The 23,722-nt window shown below is 45.1% G+C and overlaps 1 protein-coding gene across 2 annotated transcripts; it reads right to left on the bottom strand.

Annotated features, from left to right (window-relative positions):
- Window positions 1-236: 236 nt before the first annotated feature.
- Window positions 237-23,207, bottom strand: LOC132389363 (NACHT, LRR and PYD domains-containing protein 3-like). 2 transcript variants are annotated; one of them, XM_059961881.1, is made up of 7 exons: window positions 22,795-23,207; window positions 21,786-21,960; window positions 14,605-14,767; window positions 11,264-11,355; window positions 7,570-7,736; window positions 4,680-4,851; window positions 237-1,038 (listed from the first exon to the last, which is right to left on the bottom strand). In XM_059961881.1, the coding sequence occupies exons 4-7, from the start codon at window positions 11,271-11,273 to the stop codon at window positions 248-250; spliced, it is 1,140 nt and encodes a 379-aa protein (XP_059817864.1). In that variant the 5' UTR covers window positions 11,274-11,355; window positions 14,605-14,767; window positions 21,786-21,960; window positions 22,795-23,207; the 3' UTR covers window positions 237-247. The 2 variants fall into 2 exon arrangements, with proteins under 2 accessions (XP_059817864.1, XP_059817865.1); XM_059961882.1 differs by lacking the exon at window positions 22,795-23,207 and having other exon boundaries at window positions 21,786-22,271.
- Between the last annotated feature and the right edge of the window lie 515 nt (window positions 23,208-23,722).

Raw genomic sequence — 23,722 nt, 5'->3', positions numbered from 1 at the left:
TCTCACGGCCGTGGTTTTTCAGGATGTTGTAAATATAGTAGGAATACAGTTGGGTGATGGTCTTGGGAACTCGCTGCGGGTCCCTGACTCTTTGTGTGAAATAGGGGCCCAGTGCCAGGGCCAGGATCCAGCAGTAAGAGGGGTTGTAGCTCATGGTGTACAGGATCTCGTTCTCCTTCACATAATTGAAAACAGCTCCGGCCACAGTCTGATCTTCAAAATGTCTGATGAAATATTCCTTCCGTTCCTATTCAATAAATCCCAGGATTTCAGCCCAGACACTGAAGTTTGCCTTTTCCAATAACTGTAACGCAGTGGGGCGGGTGTTCACCAGCACTGAACACCCTGGGAGCAGCTTGCCCTGGATTAAACAGTACACAATGTCAGACACGTTGCACTTGATTTCAGGATCTGTGTACGGTGATTCTGTGTCTCTCCGACCATCAGCAAAGTTGATTTTGTCCTTGAATTCATCCAATCCATCGAATATGAACAGCAGTCCCCCTGAGTGTTTCCAGACCTCTCCCAGGATATTCCCAAAGTAAGGATACTGATGCAGAATCAGTTCCTTCAGGTTTATTCTGCAGTTAATGGAGTTTAAATCCCGGAATTTGAAACTGAAGACAAACTGGAATTGTTGGTATATCTTCCCCGTGGCCCAGTCGTAAACAATCTTTTGTACCATTGTTGTTTTCCCGATCCCTGGGACTCCAGCCACTGCTGCGGACATCCCTGATTTGTTTCTAAAGATAGATCTTTTCAATTTTTCAATATTCAAACTCTTCTTGAATAACTGATCAGTCCGGATTTTTTCCAGCTTACCACGGAGACCTTTTTCTTTCCACTTCTCGTGGTCTCTGCCTCTTGCCCGCAGCTCATGTTCCACCAGTGTCCGATCTCGAACAGTAGAAATGACCGTGAGCTCAGCGTATCGATCAACCAGCTGGAAAACCTTCACCTTCTCCCTCATCAGGATCTTGTTCACTCTTAGTGTTTCAGTTTGTGCCCGCAGAGTCTCCATGTGTTTCCTTCGAACATCTTAGGACGGACAGAAATAGGTTGTCAATGCCTGATCTGATGAACATGGAGCATACAACATATTTTCTTTAAATAAAAAAAAAATCTTGTGAAAGACATTGTTTGGGTGAAATTCGGAGATCAGAGATTAGAGTGTCTGAAGATGAATGACGGCCCAGAAACATTTCTGATCTGACTCAGATCCGCTGTTAAAGTCTCCACTCTCCCCTCTGTTGGTAGTTTGCAGACTCCCCGGTGCTCCAGCGAGCACACGTGATTCTGGAGAGGAGAGTGTTGTGGAGAGAGTGGTTTCATTGCTTTCACTGCTCAGCTTCTGCTGAACTGTGCAACCCTGGAGAGGGTAACAGTGGGGAGGGGCATTTACTTGCTGTACTGACTTTTACTTCTCTCACAGTCTAACCTATGTTCTTGAGACTCCTTTAGGATTAAGCTGTCAGTGCTGAGCCACAGAAAAGGAACATAATTTCTGTTTCCTTTTCCAGGCTGAGCCAGTCGCGATGTAACACATCCCGCACTGGTCTACAGTCTCTAATTCTCCGAGGAGCTGGTAAATGACCTCAGGCAATTCCCCGATGATGTGTGGAAGAGCAGGAAGCTGAAGAGGATGGCAGCGGTAATGGGGAACTCTGAAGTCAGGGAGACAGGTATGCGATTCTGTGGACACCGATGATACTTTGCCTCTCAGGTGCTATTGTCCGATATGTTTCTGGACGCGTCCACAATATCCTGAGAAGGGAGGTTGAGCAGCCAGAAGTCAAGACAAACGTTGTTAACAACGACATAGGAAGAGAAAAGGGAGGAGGTCTGGAAAACAGAACACAGGGGGTTAGGAAAAAAGCTGAGGAACAGGAACTCAAGAGAAATGTGTGGCAGAGCATTTGGAGCAGGGGGTACGAATTCAGATTTCTGGATAATTGTTACCACTTCCGGGGCAGGTAGGGCCTGTACAAAAGGCACGGGTTGCACGTGAATCCAATGAGGACCAATATTCTTATGGGCAGATTTACTGGAGATGTTGGGAGTGTTTTAAACTAAAATGGCCGGGGGACTGGAACTAGGACGATAAAGCTTTGGATGAACCAGCAGTTTTACAAGTAGATGATGGGTTTAACATGAATGTTAGGGTGGACAAGCCAATGAATGGGTTCAAATACAGACAGAGCAAAATGTTAAATTGTACCGCATAGACAAAATTCAGAAGGGTGGAGATGCAGGACTAAATGCATTGTATTTAAATGCACGCATCATTTAGAATAAGGTGGACAAACTCTTGGCGCAGTTAGAGATTGGTCGGTATGATGTTGTGGGCATCACTGAGTCGTGGCTGAAGGAAGACCATAGTTGGAAGCTTAATGTTAAAGGATAAACGTCTTGTCGACAAACAGGCAGGAAGGCATAGTCGGTGGTGGTGTGGCTGTGTTGGTTCAAGATGGAGTCACATCTTGATAAAGAGGTTACATAGGGTTAGAGAATGTTGAATCTTTGTGGGTGGAGATGAGAAACTACAGGGGTTAAAAAAGCTTTATGGGAATCTTATATTGGTCTGCAAATAGTAGCGAAGGTGTGGGTTTGAGATTGCAAAGGGAGCTGGGAAAGGCGTGTCATCAAGGTGATGACATAATTCAATATGCACGGGGAATTAGAAAATCCAAAAAAACTTCAGGAGTTGGATCACAAGAGAGGGAATTTATTGAATACCTACGAGAGAGCGTTTTAGAGCAGCTTGTGCTTGAGACTACTCAGGAAATTTCTGTCTTTGATTGGGTGTTATGTAATAGCTCGGATCTTATAAGGGAGCTTAATGCAAAAGAACACAGAACTGGTAGTGATCATAATATGATTGAATTCATACTGCAGTTTGAGGGGGAGATGCATAACTTATGGTATCAGTATCGCTATGGAATAAAGTGAATTACAGAGGCACGAGAGAGAAGCTTACCCACGTAGATTGGAGAAGGATACTAGCGGAGATTGCTGAAGCTTCTGGGAATAGGTCTCAAGTTGCAGGATGGATACGGCCCACGGAGGAAGAAGTTCTCAAGTGTCACGTGCAGGCAACCATGGGTGACAAAGGAAGTGAAGGATTGCATAAAAGCCAAGGAAAGGGCATGCAAGATAACAAAAGTGAGGGAAAGTTGTATTAATAGACAACCTTTAAAATCCAACAAAAGGCAACTAGAAAAGCGATAAGAAGGGAAAAAGATGAAATATGAGAGCAGAAAGCCAATAATATAAAGCAGGATAATAAACACCTTTTTCAGGAATATAAAGAGTAAAAGGGAGGTGAGAGTTGATACTGGAAAATGATGTCGGTGAGATAGTAATGGTGGACACACAAATGGCAGAATAGCTTAATGTGTGCTTTGCATATATCCTCACTGTGAAGGACGCTAGCAACATGCAGTGGTCTGCGAGGGACAGGCAAAAGGAGTGAGTGCCATTGCTATTTCAAAAGAAAAAAGTTCTCAGCATACTGAAAGCTCTTAAGGCGCAAAGTCACCTGGGCCAGTTGGACTACATCCCTGAGATCTGAGAGAGGTTGCTGAAGGGATGACAGATGGATTGGTCATGATCTTTGAAGAATCACTTGATTCGGGCATGGTCCCGGAGGACTGGAAGATTGACATTGTCACTCTAGTCTTTACGAAGGGAGGAAGGCAAAGAAGAAAAAATATAGGCCAGTTAGCCAAACCTCAGCGATGTGAAAGAGTTGGAGTCTCTTACTAAGGTTGAAGTTTCAAGGTACTTTGAGACTAATGACAAAATAAGTTAGCAATGGTTCTGTTAGATTTCAAGTTGGAAGTAAGAATCAGGTTGGACTAAGGAGAGTCAGTGGATGCCATTTACTTGGATTTTCAGAAGGCATTTGATAAGGTGCCGCACACGAACCTGCTTACCCAGATAAAAATCTATGACGTCACAGGAAAGATACCGGCACGTGGAGCGGAATTGCTGACAGGCAGCAGACAGCGGGTGGGAATAAAAGGGCCTTTTTCTGATCCGCTGCCAGTGACTGGTGGTGTTCCTCAGGGATCGGTATTGGGACCGTTGTTTTTCAGATTGTTTGTCAATTATTTAGATGATGGAATAAATGTATTTGTGGCAACGTTTGCGGATGATACAAAGATAGGTGGAGAGGTCGGTACAGCGATTGCAACAGGACAGAGGCCGACGGGAATGTCTGTTAATCAAACTCATAGAAGACTCTGGGTACAGATCCCGAGATCGGGAAGCTGCCGGGTGTTGTGACAAATTCAAATTGCTTCCTGTCCTTCAGCCACAGCAACAAAAACCTGTCTTCCAGATTCTGACCGTCTCTAAACAGGCATGTAAAGACATGTGGTCAGACTCTCAGTGTGAAATAACAACAAAAACCTGTCTCCCAGACTCTGACAGTCTCTAAACAGGCCTCCAAAGAGACATATTCAGACTCTCAGAGCGAAATAAAGGCTTTGAGCTTTCCAGTCCATTACTTACCTTTCAGAGGCACGGGCACTTCAGAGAAACCCCGCTCAGTGTCCATGTAGGCGAACTGGCCGTCAACTGTTCAAACAGATTAACCTGCATGAAGTCTGGTCTATATAATACTATAAATTCATCAGCATTTACATCTCTAACACACAGTGTATTGTTCACCATACCTCGTTCCCGTATTTCGTCCAATATTCTGCTCAGCTTCGGTAAGTGGTGATGTAGTTTCACAAAGGATTCCCACATCACCTTCCGGGCCCCGGAGCCCTTCTCCATCACTAGATCCAGGAGGAGTTTGGAAGCGCCCGCTCGGTTTCCCTTCTCCGCGAGCTCAGTCACGCTCTGTAATGAACAATGGGAAATATATTAAGGAGCAGAGGGATGGGTACAAATCTACCCTGAGCATGGACTGACCCAGCATATTTTGCAGGACAACGATTGAAGAGCCATTGAAGTTTTCATTGCAGGAAAGAGATTTTAAAAGAAGTTAGCGTGGTCAGTCATGACTTTCCGAATGCCACAGATTGCAGAGTACACCCATCTGGCAAGGTTTAAAACGAGCAGACATAGTGTTAGTGAGCCAGAGATAGAGTAGGTTATTGATACTTCGTGTCAGGGAGGGCTCAGTGAGGAGAGGCGGAGGATTTAGGTAGATCTTGGGTAATATTTCTTTTCTTTTTTCACGGTTATAACAGTGGGAATGCCAAGCAGATAGTGGGATGCTCTTCCTATTGGGTGCGGCAAGACAGGGAGACCTCCAGTGTCCCTGACGACTGCACCTTCGGGAATTTCATCCAACTGCAGCTTCTTACAGACTGTGCTGAGGAACTGGAGCTGGAGATGGACGAACCCGGGATCACTCGGGGGGATGAGGTTGACAAACAGACTGTACAGGGAGGGGGCTGGACGCAGGACACAGGCAACTGGGTGACGTCAGCGGGGTAAGGGAACAGGACACAGGCAACTGGGTGACATCAGCGGGGTAAGGGAACAGGACACAGGCAACTGGGTGATGTCAGCGGGGGAGGCGGGGGAATGTGTAAGAAGAGGATAGACAGCCACTGAAGAACACCCTCTATAACAGGTATATGGCTTTCTGTTTCGGGGTATGGCCTCGCAGAGGAAAGCCACGTTGATTATGCCTCTGGCTCTGAGTTTGGCTTTGTGGCACGGAAGGGATGAGAAGTGCTGAGATGCACTGACGGGGATTACAATGATCAGGAGAATAGACTGGAGATTCTATTTACGAGAACAGGATTTTTGGATGGTGTGTTACCAAGGTCAGTGATATCTTGTATCGACTCTGAAACTGTCCTCAGGGCAGTATGAGCAGGTCTTGGTTCACGCTGGTACCAATTACAAAAGTAGGAAGTGTGATGAGATCCTGTAAAGAGGTACAGATCCAACATTTCTTGAAAGTGTTATTGAAGGTAGATGGCTTTGTAAAGCTTTTCGGACATGGGGCTTCATTAATCAAAATATTGAATACAGAAGTTGGGATATTATGTCGAAACTGATGTTGCAGAGGCTAATTTGAAGCAATGTGTACATCTACCTCCTGGAAGGATATCAATAAGATTGAACGAATGCAGTATAAAATACAGATTGTTGCCAAGATCTAAGATATAGAGAAAGTGTGAATAGGTCAGGACATTACTCCATAGAATGTAGGAGGACCATGAGAGATGTGAAAGAGATACACACGTTTATAAAAAGCTATAGAGAGAGTTAGTGTGAGAGTTAAAATGCTTTTATTACTGAGGTTGGGTGGGACAGAAATTGGAGATCATAGGGTAATGATGACAGGTGAAAGGCAATATGAGGGGGAATTTGTTCACTCAGAGGTTTTCTGAAGAGCACGGAATGAGCTGCCATCTTAATTAGTCGATGTACATTCGAGTTGATTATTTAAGATAATTTTGGATACGTTCATTCAATGGGGGAGTTTTGGATGTCTCCAGTCCGGGTTCAGATCAATGGGACTAAGCAGATAATAGGTCGGTGTGGACTAGATGGGCAGAAGAGCCTGTTGCTGTACTGTAAGGTTTGATGACTATGACTAGGTGAAACTTTGGCCGGTTCACTGTTGATTTTCGCCAGGGTAATCCCTGGTGAACAGCAGCAGCTTCACCCTTCACTGCCAGGCTCTATGAGGGGTCCAGTGCCAGCCAACAGCTGGAAACTGGCAGTGAGTAGCAGCCAGCAAACTCAGGATGATTGTGCATGTGTGACAGTCCAAAGCCGACTGGTGATAATGTTGTGTAAGAAGTTTGGACTGAAATTGTCAGCTGCCTCACGTGGGATGTCGTGTTTGGTATGGTGTCTGGCTCTTCACTAATATTCATTCTGGGTGGTAATAGGTGAACGCACACCAGTAGCACGAGGACCGTTAGAAAGCTGTTTCTTTGTAATTCTATGTTAGCTGTAGATGCTTGAGATATTTTCAGTGGCACTAATGTTGCACTTCCCATGTTAACAATATATGCTGTGGTAATTACAAACTCAAATTGGAAGTCACAAGGTAACAGAAACATGAGGCATGTTGGGATATTGATCAAAAAAGGGTCAGCATTTCAAATGAGAGACGATAGTCAGTGTTGCCTGAGTTGAAAATGGGGTTGAAGGTAGACTGAGAATAAGCTGAGAAATAAGTCACTATATATTTGATTTGTGGGAAACCCGTGGGTCATGGGAAGAACATAGATTGGTGAATGGCCATTAAGGTCGAACATTGGGAACATGGTGTGATGTCAGAGAGAGTGGTGTAAAGTGGTTCTCTGTCCACTTGCAATGTCTGTCAAGTATCATATCACTAAATTCACCAGTCAATCATTGCCTGTATCCTAATCTGTCTATAAATGAATGTGATAAGAAAACTGGAGAGAGGCTTGTATTGGTTCCGGATAAAGGTTCCGTATTTTCGCAGAGGAAAACTCTTTTCTTGATGTTCACCACAAGCATTACAGGATTTTCACAGCCGAGAGGTGCCATTACACCGGTTCTGTCGGTTTGTGATAGATTCTTTAGAATCTACACTCAGCCTATGTTCCAACCACTTACGTGATACTCTCGCTCATTGAAATGATGATCATGAGTTAACATGAAATTGACTTCCTCCACGCCCTGCTCAATCGCCTGCTCCAGTCGCTCCATGTAGAAACTCGTCAACTGGAACAGTTGGTGATCCTCACAATTTGACAGGAAGGCGGAGATGGCGGACTTCAGATCTGTAGTCGGTCATAGAACATAAAATAGTAGAGTGTAGCATGCGTAAGCAGACAAGATGCCAATTTAAACCGATCCCATCTTCAGGAACATGATCAATGTCCCTCCGTTCGCGGCCAACTCATGAGTTCAAACGCCTCTCAGACGCTGCTGAGTATCTGTTTCCAGTCCAACCCTCGGCAGCTCATTCCAGACACCGATCACTCTCTGTGGAAAACATGCACCCTAAATCCCCTTTAAACTTTAGCATCTAAACTTAAACCTGTTACCTCAGGTTTTTGTGGTGAAACTCGTCCACATCATTCTCGATTTGTGCACAATACTGAAATTGTCACTTAACCAACACGTATCCAGTTGCAGTCTAACTTTAACAAATACCTCAACTCATCGTTAGCACACTACCAATTGTGCTGCCACTTTCAGGGAGCTGTGCACATCCATCACAAGACCCGACAGTACATCAATCTTATTATCAGTCCCAACATTCACCGTGCACATTGCTCGCGAATTTGACCTCTCAAAATGCAACTGCTCACATTTGCCTGAATTATCTGTACATAAGAACATAAGAGATAGGGGCAGCAGTAGGCCAATCGGCCCCTCAAGCCTGCTCCGCCATTCAACAAGTTCATGGCTGATCCGATCTTAACTCTAGTTTTCACCGAATCCCACAAGGCAGCAGTGCCAACCAACAGGGCACTATGCCAACCATTTTATTTTATTATTCGTCCCGCCCAAACCCATATGATCACCCGGGGGAAAGAAAAACAATTTGCCAATTGAGGAGAAAAGATCTGGAAGATTCCTCTCCGACCCATCCAGGCTATCAAAAACTGGTCCAGGAGATCACATGGCTGATCTAAACCCAGCCTCATGTCCACTTACCAGCTCGCTCACCGTATCCCCAATGCCATTTTTATCCAGGAAAATGTCTATCTCCGTTTTGAATTTATTGAGTGTAGTAGCTTCCACAGCTCTCTGGGGCAGTAAATTCCACAGCCCCACTACCCTCTGAGTGAAGAAATTTCTCCGCATCTCAGTCCTGGAACGGCACCCCATTATTCTAAGATTATGACCCCTAGTCCTAGTTTCACCCATCATTGGGAGCATTCTCCCCACATCCACCCGATCAAGCCCCTTCACATTCTTATATGTTTCAATAAGATCGCCTCTCATTCTTCAGAACTCCAATGAGTAGAGTCCCAATCTACTCAACCTCTCATCATACATCAACCCACCCATCCCCGGAATTAACCCAGTGAACCTTCTCTGCACTTCCTCGAGAGCCAGTATGTCCTTTCTTAAATATGGACACCAGAACTGCACGCAGTACTGCAGGTGTGGTCTCACCAATACCCGGTACAACTGCAGTAAGACCTCCCTGTTCCTATACTCCATCCCCCTAGCAATAAAAGCCAGCATTCCATTTGCCTTCTTGACCACCTGCTGCACTTGCATACTAACTTTTTGTGTTTCCTGCACCAGGACCCCCAGATCCCTTTGCACAGAAGCACTTTCCAGATTCTTTCCATTTAGATAATAACTTGCTCTATTATTTTTCCTGCCAAAGTGCAAGACTTCACACTTGTCAGTATTATATCTCATCTGCCAAATATCTGCCCAATCATTCAGCCTATCTATGTCCCCCTGCAGGGTTTCAATGTCCTCCGCACTCATTACACTCCCTCCCATCTTTGTGTCATCAGCAAACTTCGATACGTTGCACTTAGTCCCTTTCTCCAAATCATTAATATAGATTGTAAAGAGTTGGGGTCCCAACACCGACCCCTGCGGAACACCACTAGTCACCAACTGCCAGTCTGAGAATAAACCATTTATCCCAACTCTCTGTTTTCTATTAGAAAGCCAATCCTCCACCCATGCCAGAATATTATCCTCAATCCCATGATTTTTTACTTTAAGTAATAATCTATGGTATGGCACCTTGTCAAATGACTTTTGGAAGTCCAAATACACAACATCCACTGGTTCCCCTTTATCTACCCTATATGTTATGTCCTCAAAGAACTCCAACAAATTTGTCAAACATGACTTCCCTTTTGTAAAGCCATGCTGACTTTGTCCTATTAAGCTATGTTTATCCAAATGCCCCGTTACTGTTTCCTTAATTATCGATTCCAACATTTTGCCAACCACAGATGTTAGGCTAACGGGCCTATGATTCCCAGCCTTCTGTCTATTGCCCTTTTTAAATAAAGGAGTTACGTTAGCATTTTTCCAATCTGCCAGGACCATTGCCGAGTCCAGCGAGTTTTGAAAAATTATCACTAATGCATCCACAATCCCGACCGCCACTTCCCTTAAGACTCTAGGATGCAAGCCATCCGGTCCCGGGGATTTATCCACCTTCAGTCCCATTAATTTATCAAGTACCATTTCCTTCGTGATTTGAATCGTAGTTAGCTTCTCTACCCCTAGAGCCCCCTGTTTATCCAGTGTTGGGATATTTTGAGTGTCCTCTACTGTAAGAACTGATACAAAACTGTACTTGGTGACTCTCTGTTCCTGTTTCTAACTGGATGCTGAACACTTTGACAACAGTCCCAAATTTATTCAACTCCTCCAACTCTGTAAATCAACGAATAAGTCCACCCAGTATATCATATGATTAACCTATTTGATTCACACACACGACGCATGGCTAAACAGTGATCCTTGCGAACACTGCTGGTCACGGACCTTCAGCCAGAACAACGCTCCTCTAGTGCTGACTCCATTTTATGTACCCAAGATGACTTTGAAATCAATTTACAGATCCTCAGCCTGAAACGTTGAAGGTTATTTTTTCTCTGTAGGTGCTTCCGGACTTGCTGAGTTCCTCCAGCATTTTGTACGGTGCCCTCTCCACTTATTATTTTGTTTTACTTTAATCCTATTCGCCAAGGACATTTCATTGCTTCAGTAGCCCCCCCCCCCCCGCAGATTCCCTGTGTACAATTTCTCTTGTTCACCGTCTCCTGCACCCAGCCCGTCCTCCCTCAATATAACGTTCTTTAACTCGGCCACAGAAAACAAGCACCGGGAACTCCCCTCACCTCCATTGTGCAACAACCCGTTAATCTGGGGAGAATTCACCATTGCCCTTCCAAACAGAAAACAACATCTGTTTCTCTCAATGGCTGTCGGAGGCATTTCCCACATCAGGGCGTACCAAATGCTGACGGAAATACTATCTATTCTCTCGACTGTTACATTGCCCACTTTTGTATTCCTGTCTGAGTGTTACCCACTCCCACCTTATTCAGGGGCTCCTTTTCCTTTCTCTCAGGTGAAGATTTGTGTGGTGAGGGGAGCAATTCGATCATTCCCCTTGTTAGGTCCCTGCGCTGGAGCTGCTGAATTGCTCCAGTGCTCAAAGTCGCTCTACCAGGTGGAACAATGACCCCGTTTGATGGCACTTGCTTTTGCCCCCTTATCGCCCAAGTTTGTCCCTCTGATCTATTGATAATTTGACAACACGTGCACCATAAGGACAGAGTTTTAATGAGAACGAGCTCAGTGAACATACCTGTGTCCATTCTGAGTCTGACTGAGGTTGGTTGATTGTCGTCTTCTCATCTGCCGTCTGGGTGGCAGAAAGCTCCACCTGCTGGCAATGAGCTGAATTACACAAATAAAGGAGTGAGTCAGTTACTCTGCCCTTCATAATATAAACCATATTTGTAAGGTCACTGCTCACTCTCCTACATTGCAGGGAGCAAATGACGATTGGAACAAAGACCTCCAACTGAACACAAAGTTCAAGATGATAGCAAGGAAATATAAGGAAACTTTCTTAAAGGAGCGATGCACTGAAGCTGAAGAAGCCAACAGAATTGGAAAAAGAAACACAAGAGATCTTTTGTTAAATGTTAGGGAAATCAAAGGAACATTTCATGTAAAATGAGCATAGGAAAAGACAAAGAAGGAAAGGACCTTACACAAGCAAAGGACATCAAAGGGAGTTGGCAGGAACACACAGAAGAATTGCAGAAAGATCCAACAGCGAAGACACCTGCAATGACTCCCTCATCGATCTAGAGTCAGGCATTCTGGAAAGTGAAGTCGAATGGGTGATAGAAAACATTGCCAATAATAAGGCTGCAGGATGTGACAGGACTCCGGTTGAATTGTTTAAAACTCTAAACGATGATGCTGTAAATGTGTTGCATACAATTTTCCAGAAGATCTGGGAAAAAAATTAGAAACAACAATGACCTTTAAGCTGGATTAAGATGTGTTTTTATCCCCATACCCAAGAAGGGATATGTAAAGGATTGTTCAAATTACTGAACATTTTCACAAGCTAGATAGATAATTCTAAGGATTGTGCAAGCAATACTCCAGCGATATATGGAACCCGAACTGCCAGATGTACAAGCTGGTTTTAGAAGAGGCAGAGGCACCAGAGAGCAAATTGCTAACCTACGCTGGATAATGGGGAAATTGAGAGACTTCCAGAAAAGTATTTATCTGTGTTTTATTGACTACTCTAAAGCCTTCAACAGTGTGGACCATAATAAACTACAGCAAATCCATAAGGAAATGGAGATACCTGGACATCTGCTGTGCCTCATGAGAAACTCAGATAAATTGTCCACATCAAGAGAAAACAGTATTCCATGATGGTAAAACAGAAGGTAAAGGAAGGGGAGGACACCAGAGATGATGATGGCTAGATAATACTACTCAGACAATGAGCCTGACCTTGTGAAATCTTGGATAGGCAGTTTCCAACAAGGCAGCTTGGTGTGCAGTAACGTTGTTTTATTTCACTGTATTCATCAGCTTTCATGTATGGTTGACTGACTATCGAGTTTGAACATAAATTGGACAACGATTTTATCATAAACTAAATGCAATAATAAATATAAATATTTTCAGTCAATAACAGACTTATAATTGTTGCATTTTGTTCCTCAGATAAATCGCTAATGCAGACAGGGAGCAACAATGCACCAAGCATCCGTCCCCATAACACCACCTTGGTGAGCCTGCTGGCCGAAGGTGGGTCTGTTTACTCCATTGTTTAAACCCAGACACCTCAAACAAAAGGCATCCGCTGGGTCCCTCCAGCCCACCGTGTCAGATAGTAAGATCGTGACTTGTTCACAAAATCACTCAACACCGCACTTGTAGGTTAACACTTTACCGGTGTCCGCTACAAATATACTGAAGCCTTCTTCATCCTCGCCACTTCAGAGGAAATAAACCCCCTGTACTCCGACTGTCGCCATTGCAGCTCCGCTAACTCCTTGGAGAGGAAGAGCAGCATTAAAAAAACGAGCTTGTTGGATCTTTCCCGAGAGTCAGGTTAGGAAACGCGTGGTGGGGTCTAGGGAGGAAACTCCTTAATGACGAAACCCATATTCCCGTTGGTAGGTATACTAAATTGGCATTTGCTGTCACCAGTGAGGGATAAGTAAATCTCACATCACTTCACACGAGATACCGGGCACGCGCAGCATGCTTAAATCGTCTAAATGTCAGCACGGGAGCGCAAGCGTGATGGCGCTCCGTGAGACGCATGAGCAGTGGGATGGTGCACGCGGTAGATGAGGAGACTGTAGAGTCAGTAACAGGGAACGGGGAGCGCGTCTCTTGGTCCCGTACCGTGCTGGCCAGCTCACCGAATGAGTCATGGTCTATCCGCAACCAGCTGGGGTACAACATTAATACACCAATCCCAATGTATATACTTAATCAATGTAATGTTTCTTGTCAGTTCCACAATATAATTAATTTGCTGATGTTATATTGTGTTACACTAATTAAACTGTCAGAACTTGTCTAATCAACACACAAAATGCATAAGTGGACCACTCGGTCCTTCAAAACTGCTGCTGATCTGATTTAAACTTTCGTTACGAATTGCCCCATGTTCATCTCGATAACACTTCAATCCCACTTTTTATGAAGAAGCTGGGCTTCGAATGGAACAAAGGCTTTTCTTTCACTGGTCAGTGAGTTGAACGAGTTCCTAACTCCCCCGATTAACTCCAGCAAAAATAAAATGGGAGGTTGAAAGAGGGAGTGGAGAGGGGAAACTGTTGCTGCTTTTCACTGCACGATGCCCTTTCCACAGCAAATACTTCCACAGTCTTTCTGAACATTGCATCTACCTTAATATCATCTCCTTCATCATCTGACCCAACACTCTGCCTCCCATCAAAAAATGACTGAATTTAAACTGATTCCGGTTGCAAGGGCATTTGTTCATGTCAAGTAAAGGTATTACCTGTGACTTTGGTACCGGGTCAAAAGGGAACATTACAAAACTTAGTTCTGTTTAAGCACAGGTTCATAGGTTCTGGCAATTTATTGGAAGAAGACTACTTGATGTCGCCAGGCTATGTAAATGTAAATTATTGGTTGCCATTTGCGAGTTAGGACTGAATGAAATGTGGTGCTGGAACATTTGGCTTCAAGAGGGTTTGCTCTTGGCAGAGGCTTGCACGACGATATACTCGAGGGCAAGTGTATCATTGCAGCTTGCAATAGACAGAGGAGTCAATGACATGTTGCTGCAATTCATGGTAATTCAACATTTCTGCAATCACTACAGCAGGAAGCGCTGCGGGTCTCATAAAGGGAGAAAATTCTCAACGCATTTTGAGATGATTGCCACCTAACACAGCCAAGCAACGAAACAACAGAACTGATAAGAGTTTGAAATGAGCAAGCAATGTGAGGGAATGTGTGTGGCTTCACAGAGCTGGGATGCTGACAGAAATTAGCAAATCTGCAGTGATTGCAACTGAAATAACTGGCACTTCTACATGTATTCAGTCCCTGTCCAGCTATTTCCTACCTTCCTTGGTACAGATATGTAATGTCTGAAGGACCGGTGTTTGAATAAATGAGACTCACCAAATTTTCTCCTGACTGAATCAATGGAAACTCTGAGTCAGATGGGTTCTCTCCAGTTGATGCTCTCAGCACTCGGGCACTTGTTGATCTTCCCTTGTCTTTAGTTGTGATTTCTTTCCAGTTGTGGGCTTTTCTTCCAGTAAATCTCTCACTGTAGGTCTAACTTTAACCAGAGAGACGATGAAGCACGTTAACAACACAAAGGAGAACCAAGCATTAAACTGAAATTTAAATCTTGAATGCATATATAATGATCCGAGTGAAGAAATCTGGAACTGTCCCTCACAGTTTACAAAACCTAACAAGGGATACAAGGGAACACACACACAATGCTGGTGGAACTCATCAGGACAGGCAGCATCTGTACGTCAACTCGACTCTCTCCATAGATGCTGCCTGGCCTGCTGAGTTCCTCCAGCATTTTGTGTGTGTTGCTTCGCAGCAGATGAAGATTTTCTCTTGATTGTGATGGGATACACATACCGGGGCTCAGTCATGGTGTAAGATACAAGTCATAATACATAGGAGTAGAATTAGGTGATTCGGTCATTCTCGTCTGCTCAATAATCAATCATGGAGGATTATTTTTCCAACCCCGTATTCTTGCTTCCCTGCGACAGTACTCAACCTATTTCGCAAATCAGAACATGAATGTACCCAACGATAGCCTCCACCGCACTCTGTCGCATCGAATTCCACAGATCAACCAACATTTGGCTAAAGTAATTGGTCTCGTCTCAGTTTTAAAGTGAAGCTTCTTTATTCTGAGGCTGCACTCAGATCCCAGACACTCCGGCTAATCAAGACATGCTCTCCATTCCCAATGTATCCAGGCTTGTTGTTATTTAGTAGGTATAAATAATCACTCCCACCACCCCCCCCCCACCACAACCACCATCCTTCTGAACTGTACTGAACACAGGCCCAGGGCTATAACATGCTCCACATGCATAAAGCTCATCTTTTCCTGGCTTATTTTGTGAACCTTGTTATCAACAATTGTACTGAACAGATGTCCAGGATTAAAAGGACAGATAACTGGCACCAGGATAATTTACAGGGAAAAGATCTGATTTCATTACTGTCCTACTATCACAAAACGAGCGCAGCTGCACTGCTCCATTCACAGGAAATTTAACATGTTCCAGAGTGAGTGTAATAAAGAGAAACTGGAATCACTAGAAATGCTCAGCAGGTAAGGAACAGCCGTGGGGAGAGGACCAAGTTAACAATTCGGTTTCCTAACCTTTCGTCAGAATGGTTACAAATATTACCCAGTTTTTACTGGAAATCCTGTGTTGTTTACTTTGGAGCAGCAGAGACTGAGGAGAAATCTGTTAGAGGTTTGTAAGATTGTGAAAGACATTGACAGAGTAGTCAGGGAGTATCTTTTCAGTGGTTAGAAATGTCTAATACCAGAGGACATGCAATGAAGGTGTGAGGGAGTAGATGCAAATGGAATGTGAGGGTAAGTTGTTTTACTCAGGGAGGGAGTGGTGAATACATGGAATGAGCTGCCTGTTGTGGTGGTGGAAGACAATACATCGGAGTCTTTGAAGACACATGGGTGTGAGGAAGATCGAGAGGATATGGATATTGTGTAAGATATTGTGTAGTTATTTTTTGGGGGGGGCTTGATTTCTTTTTTAGCTGGTTTAGCACACCATTGTGGCTGAAGCGCCTGTTCCTGTGATGCACTGTTCCATGTTCTGTTCTATCTCCAGCATCTTGAGTTTCACTTTGACTCCCACTGGCAGATAGACAGGTGGGAGTGAGGGGGAATTTCCAAATGTGAATTGAATTCTGAAACTCTGTTCTATTTCTACCGGTGCAAACAAAAAACACCATGTTTAATCACAGGCTCACCCTGCGAGGGACAGAATTGGAAATTCAATTCCCTGCTTTTCTTCCAAAGGGACTATAGAGTCAAATATCTGACCACAGAACAGAAATTCTAACTGATCATTTCATAAACCCGGGAAACTTGATCCCCGACTTAATTTTATCTGGTTAAAAAATTAGTGGCATCTATCCCGGGACCCAACCTTACTGGGTCACAGCCCACACTGAGAGTTTAGGACATCTTTCCCATTTTCCACATTGGGTGGCATCAACACAGATTCAACCTGATAGGTTTCAACCCAATTTCCCAATTCCACTCAACTTCGCTTCCCAAGAGACTTAACCCCTTCCAAAGCAATGTACTAAAAAGCTGAAAACGAAATGAATATTCAACAGATAAAGATCATCTGTGGAAAGATGATTTTTCAGGTCCAACACCCTGAATCGAAATGGCTTTGAACATTTTTTTGATTTGATTTCCGGTCTCCAGCATCTTGAGTGTTTTTTTTTTAATATACAGCTGCTCACAGGCGACAGTGAGTGTGAATTTCCAAACACGTTGAGGATACTGAACCCGAGGTAGATAACCAGTGATGCAAACACTGAACAGCTCACTCCAGGTACTCACCGCCTCTGTGTATTGAGGTTAACTCGCAGGTCTATTCGATCTGTCTGCTCTATTGTTTCTGTGCCCTTCGGTTCAGACTCACTAACCCCGGGAAACGAACACTGGTGTATGTGGCTGGGCATCAAGGGTTTACAGACTACACAAGGCTGGACTCACTCACCCTGGGAAACGAACACTGGTGTATGTGGCTGGGCATCAAGGGTTTACAGACTACACAAGGCTGGACTCACTCACCCCGGGAAACGAACACTGGTGTATGTGGCTGGGCATCAAGGGTTTACAGACTACACAAGGCTGGACTCACTAACCCTGGGAAACGAACACTGGTGTATGTGGCTGGGCATCAAGGGTTTACAGACTACACAAGGCTGGACTCACTCACCCTGGGAAACGAACACTGGTGTATGTGGCTGGGCATCAAGGGTTTACAGACTACACAAGGCTGGACTCACTCACCCCGGGAAACGAACACTGGTGTATGTGGCTGGGCATCAAGGGTTTACAGACTACACAAGGCTTGACTCACTCACCCTGGGAAACGAACACTGGTGTATGTGGCTGGGCATCAAGGGTTTACAGACTACACAAGGCTGGACTCACTAACCCTGGGAAACGAACACTGGTGTATGTGGCTGGGCATCAAGGGTTTACAGACTACACAAGGCTGGACTCACTAACCCTGGGAAACGAACACTGGTGTATGTGGCTGGGCATCGAGGGTTTACAGACTACACAAGGCTGGACTCACTAACCCCGGGAAACGAACACTGGTGTATGTGGCTGGGCATCAAGGGTTTACAGACTACACAAGGCTGGACTCACTAACCCTGGGAAACGAACACTGGTGTATGTGGCTGGGCATCAAGGGTTTACAGACTACACAAGGCTGGACTCACTCACCCTGGGAAACGAACACTGGTGTATGTGGCTGGGCATCAAGGGTTTACAGACTACACAAGGCTGGACTCACTAACTCTGGGAAACGAACACTGGTGTATGTGGCTGGGCATCAAGGGTTTACAGACTACACAAGGCTGGACTCACTAACCCTGGGAAACGAACACTGGTGTATGTGGCTGGGCATCGAGGGTTTACAGACTACACAAGGCTGGACTCACTAACCCTGGGAAACGAACACTGGTGTATGTGGCTGGGCATCAAGGGTTTACAGACTACACAAGGCTGGACTCACTAACCCTGGGAAACGAACAGTGGTGTATGTGGCTGGGCATCAAGGGTTTACAGACTACACAAGGCTGGACTCACGCACCCTGGGAAACGAACACTGGTGTATGTGGCTGGGCATCAAGGGTTTACAGACTACACAAGGCTGGACTCACTCACCCTGGGAAACGAACACTGGTGTATGTGGCTGGGCATCAAGGGTTTACAGACTACACAAGGCTGGACTCACTCACCCTGGGAAACGAACACTGGTGTATGTGGCTGGGCATCAAGGGTTTACAGACTACACAAGGCTGGACTCACGCACCCTGGGAAACGAACACTGGTGTATGTGGCTGGGCATCAAGGGTTTACAGACTACACAAGGCTGGACTCACTCACCCTGGGAAACGAAAACTGGTGTATGTGGCTGGGCATCAAGGGTTTACAGACTACACAAGGCTGGACTCACTAACCCTGGGAAACGAACACTGGTGTATGTGGCTGGTCATCAAGGGTTTACAGACTACACAAGGCTGGACTCACTAACCCTGGGAAACGAACACTGGTGTATGTGGCTGGGCATCAAGGGTTTACAGACTACACAAGGCTTGACTGTACCAATGACACCCCCTCACTGGCACTCCAAGCAATGCCTCGAAGCACACAACACAAGCCAGCTAGGAAAGCTACCCCCCTCAGAGCTGAGCATCCAATGTCGGTAACAGCAAAGTTAATGAGGACTCTGGCCAGAAAGCATCCAGACTGAGATCACAGAAAGAGTGTACATGTGCACATTGATGTCTTCACAGCTATCGTCAGCACTTCACTCATCCAGGCTGCTGTTCCCATGTGCTTCAAATCAACCACCATTATCCCTGTACCACGGAACTCTACATATTCGGAACAAAGTGACCTACTGCCCAGTGGAGCTGTCGCCAACCAGCATTAAGTGCTTTGATCGGCTGATAACGGCACACATCAAAAACTCACTGGTCACTCTTGTTCACTGGTCACTCACCAGTATGCTTACCGACTGAATTGCTAAGTGGCAGATGGCATTGCATCTCTCATTCTCCTTGGCCTGATATGCCTTAAAAAAGACAATTAGGTCAAAACGTTGTTTCTGGATTTCATTTCGGCATTCAACGCTGTTGTCCCACAAACCTTGGTGAACAAATTCCCACGCCTCCGTCTAAACACACCACTGTGCAACTGGGTGGTGGACTCCTTAACCAACAGACGACAGACAGTCAGAGTGCACAACTGGTACTGGCTTCCCATCATCGTCAACCTCTGTGACCCTCAGCCTTGTGCTGAGACCATTGCTGTCCACTCTGCTCACCCGATTGCGAATCCAGACTCCTGAGCAAGACCGACCTGCCATCAAGCACATATTCACAGAAAGGTGGTGGAAAATGTACCATAGGTCCCACACACCCTAGTCCGGGATTGTTTGTCCCACTCACATCAGTCCATCAGGGAAGAGGCTACATAACATCCACGCCAGTACAATCATCCTCGAAATAGTTATTTTTCCCTTTTTGAAAAGTAAAGAAAACTATTGAGGCTTGGTCGACCTCTTTAAATTGGTTTACAATCAGCCTGCAGTCAGAACATTTCTTATAAACATAGCAGGAGTAAATTGGCCACTACCCCACCGAGCCTTCTGCCCCAAGCAGTGAACTCATGGCTTTCGTTCCGCAATGCCGCCGGCTGCTTTCTGTAACTGGTCACACCCCCACCTCCCCAACTGTTTGCTGTGTATCGAGCCTTTGAACAGAATCAGAGTATTTGCTTCTACAGGACTTTCAGGAGATCAGCTCAAAACACCCACAATAAACACTCTCAAAGAGAGAACAACGAACATTTATCGGAAACGGCAAGTTCTGATAAAAGGGAACTCATGTTCCAACTCAAACAGCTCTTTGCACGCTTGCTTTGCAGTTGTAACACCCAGTTAGAGAACTGTTCCAAATCTCAAACATCTCTTGCAGACTCTCTGGTGTTCACTCCTGTCGCAGCATCATTTCCCTGCTGACATTGATTTACAATCACACCCACTTTGCATCAAATTTATATCAAAATTGAAAACACTCGGAACCCTCACTTAATGTCGACGTCGCATCGTTGCTTTTGGGCTGCTGTTCCTTCACAGCGTTCGTGTGATCTGTAATAATGAGCACCCAGACCCGGGCATCTTACAGCCGTATCTCCGTATTCGCAAACAGGCCCAACTCAAATATGACGATTTCGGAATAGTAAAAAAATTCTATCGAGGCCTCCATATCAACACACAGAAGAGTTTAGATACAGTTTTGCATAACATACAGCTGACACGAAGAAGAACAAAATAAAAAGTAGGGTTTTGATTTTGAGAAACACGGAGAGGACGCTAATTGGCAAGTTCAGAAAACTGTGTGAATGGAGGGAGGGCGGGGAAAACAGAGCCAGATCATGATAATTCTCGTGGCGAAAGGGGTGCAGTAGTAGGGTATATAAACGTGAATTCTGTAAACACACTAAGGCAGTGGGTGGGGTCTGAGTGCAACTGTGCGCGAATAATCAAAAATGTTGTTCATGAATTATCAGACTGGAACACCGTGACACTTCCTGCTCCGGGGGTAAAGGAAGAGGTAATTCACCGAATGAAAAATAATTTGAATCATTTAGAAAAAATTACCAGGGCATTCGGCAGGTTCCCACATCGGAGGTTAGTTAAGAAGCCTCAGTGGCTTAACGTTAAGGAAGCGATGGTAACATAGCTTCGGCATCGGCTTCCTGGGAGAAGCCAGTAAGCGGTAGAAAATCTTTTGGTCCTCTGACTGGAGACCATTGACTGGGTTCCTCGGGGATCGGTGCTGGGTCCATTGTTGCTTATAAACTCTGTTAGCACTCTGGTTGATTTAATTGCTGCAATGTTTATTTTTGGTTCAGAGACAGGTATTTTGCATGAGAGATAGTCCGTACTTTTTAAATTGTTTTCCAATAACTCTGGAGTCAGACCTTTACTGTAAATATACCACGCAGAAATCGGCCACTCATCCCATCCAGCCTTCTATCCCTTGCAATGAAATCATGGTTTTCGCTCCGCAATCCCGCCTGCCGCCTGCCTCTTTCTGTAACCGGTCACACCACCTTTTCCCACCACCGGCCCACACCCGCAGTTTACTGTCTCCCGTGGCCTTGAAAGGAATCAAAATCTTTGCTGCTACAGGATGTCAGCGTGATCATTTCGAAACACCCACAGCAAACACTGTCTCAAACATCTGAAGTGACAAGTACTGGAAATGGAACTCGTGTTGTCCGAATAGGTTTTTCACATGCTTACTTTGAAAACGTCAACCCTGGTTAGAGATCTGTTTTTAATCTTGACATAAACTGTGGAAAATCTCAATGGCGCTGACAGGAAACTGCAGGATCACAAATACAATCGCGGACAGAAGGGGGTTAAAATGGAGCGAATGAGCTATTGATCACTAATCCAAAGCACAGAATGATTTGAAATAAAGATCGAAATAAATATCGGAGGCTGAATTATTCTCACCTAATTCACCAAGAATGTTCAGTCTCCGTGTGGATATATTTTCAAGTCGTTTTCTTCCAATTTCGTATCAGAGAATCAGGCGGACCTCAGTTAGTAGCTGCGGGGGAGGGGCCGGGTTGCTGTTTGTGAGACTCACTGTGTCAAGCGGCTGCCTGTCCGCAGGGCGGATTCTCTGCTGAAACCAAACAGACCAGTTTGACACTCCTCTTAATCTGCACCAAGTTGGCTTAATATTGTATTTAATTACTTCTGTTACAGAAAATAAAGCAACAAACACCAGATGGTAGAGAAAAGAAGAGGTCCCACAGTGTCTGCAATCTGAATGACTACTTGTTACAATTGCTACCAGATGTTGTGAGATTCCAGCATTTAATTTTACACCAAACTCCCATCTTTTGAAATTTTAATATCATATTTTGCGAGTTAATTAAATAAATTGCTCTGTGGCATTCTCCACTGCGACGTCCCGGACAGTAAAACAGTAAACTCTCACGGTCGCTCTGTTATTCTGAGTGGTGACTTTTTATTTTGTGTGTGTGTGTGTGTGTGTGTGAGAGAGAGAGAGAGAGAGAGAGAGAGAGGGACAGAGTGCACGATGGCAATTAAAAGTAAAGAAAATACAAAACGAACTTCACCCCAGACTGTGTGTGTGTGTGTGTGAGAGAGAGATAGAGAGAGAGCGAGAGAGAGAGAGAGAGAGAGAGAGAGAGAGAGAGAGAGAGAGAGAGAGAGAGAGAAATCGGAGAAGGGACCCGGCCCTGCCCTGAGAGACATTTTGGATGTCATTATCCGTGAGCAAGGTTCCTCCGCACCGACTCAGTACAAACCGCCCTAGAAAATGTGTCTGACTGAAGGTGACGACGTCGTTTCTTTTAATGCATTTGGTCAACAACTGGTTCATTGAACGTGTCAGAACTCCCTTCTCCCCTTGTTTTCCCTCACACTCCGAACAACAGCCGAGCCCCGCTGTAAGCGCTCACTGATCTGCAGAATCGGAGACAACATTTACCTCTGATGTTGGTACCGGCCGGGGTTTATCGCGGTCCTGGATAGCCGATCATGCACCGAGAACTCAGGCGGTGCTGCTGCTCCCGGGGCGATTCGGTTAGAATGCGTTAGTCGCTCATTACAGATGGGCAGGTCCGGATGATCCGGGGTAAATGAAGCCCTCCGCAGTTCTGATCCCACACCTCCTCACCAGCCTAGTACAGGTCGGTCAGCGGGAGGAGAGGGGACTAGGACAAATGCAGCAAAAACAGACAGAATTACAGAGGCTGTGTGAACGTTCCCTCACCGTCGCAAGAAGTTTCTGTCTGGATTTCCGTGTCGATCTCACTTTTCCAACTCGCTGAGCGGAGATTCTCCGGTTTATTCAGCCAATCCCTGGCTGTGAATTTGATCCAGCCAGGTTCAGGCTCCACCCTCTTTGTCAACGTGGCTGTCAGCTGCAGGGCGAATTTCAGCTCAAACATTCCACATCCAGCACAGCTATTTCGAGATAAAATTAGTTAAGGCGTTTCAGAGCGGGGAGGATTAATGAAAGAGGGGTGGCGTTACCAGTCAGAGAAAATGTCACGGCAGTGCTCCGTCAGGACAAATTGTCGAACCCGACTAATGAGGCATTCCGTGTGGAAATGAGAGATAAGTAAGGTATGGCCACGGAAATGGGGCGATATTAAAGACAACCCGACAGTCCTAGGGATTTAGAGGAACACATTTGTGAGATCGTATATTGTTGCAAGAAACTTAAGGTTGTTACACTTGGTGATTTTAACTTTCCACATAATGACTGGGAATCTCATACTGTAAATGGACCAGGTGGGATAGAGTTTGTCAAGTGTGTCGAAGAACTTTTCCTTCATCAGTACGCAGAAGCCCAAAAGTAAGCGTGCAATACTGAATCTGCTATTAAGGAATGAGTCAGGGCAGGGTTCAGA

The sequence above is a fragment of the Hypanus sabinus genome, unplaced genomic scaffold, assembly GCF_030144855.1.
Source record: "Hypanus sabinus isolate sHypSab1 unplaced genomic scaffold, sHypSab1.hap1 scaffold_548, whole genome shotgun sequence".
NCBI lineage: Eukaryota > Metazoa > Chordata > Chondrichthyes > Myliobatiformes > Dasyatidae > Hypanus > Hypanus sabinus.
This window is presented reverse-complemented; position numbering and strand designations above follow the sequence as displayed.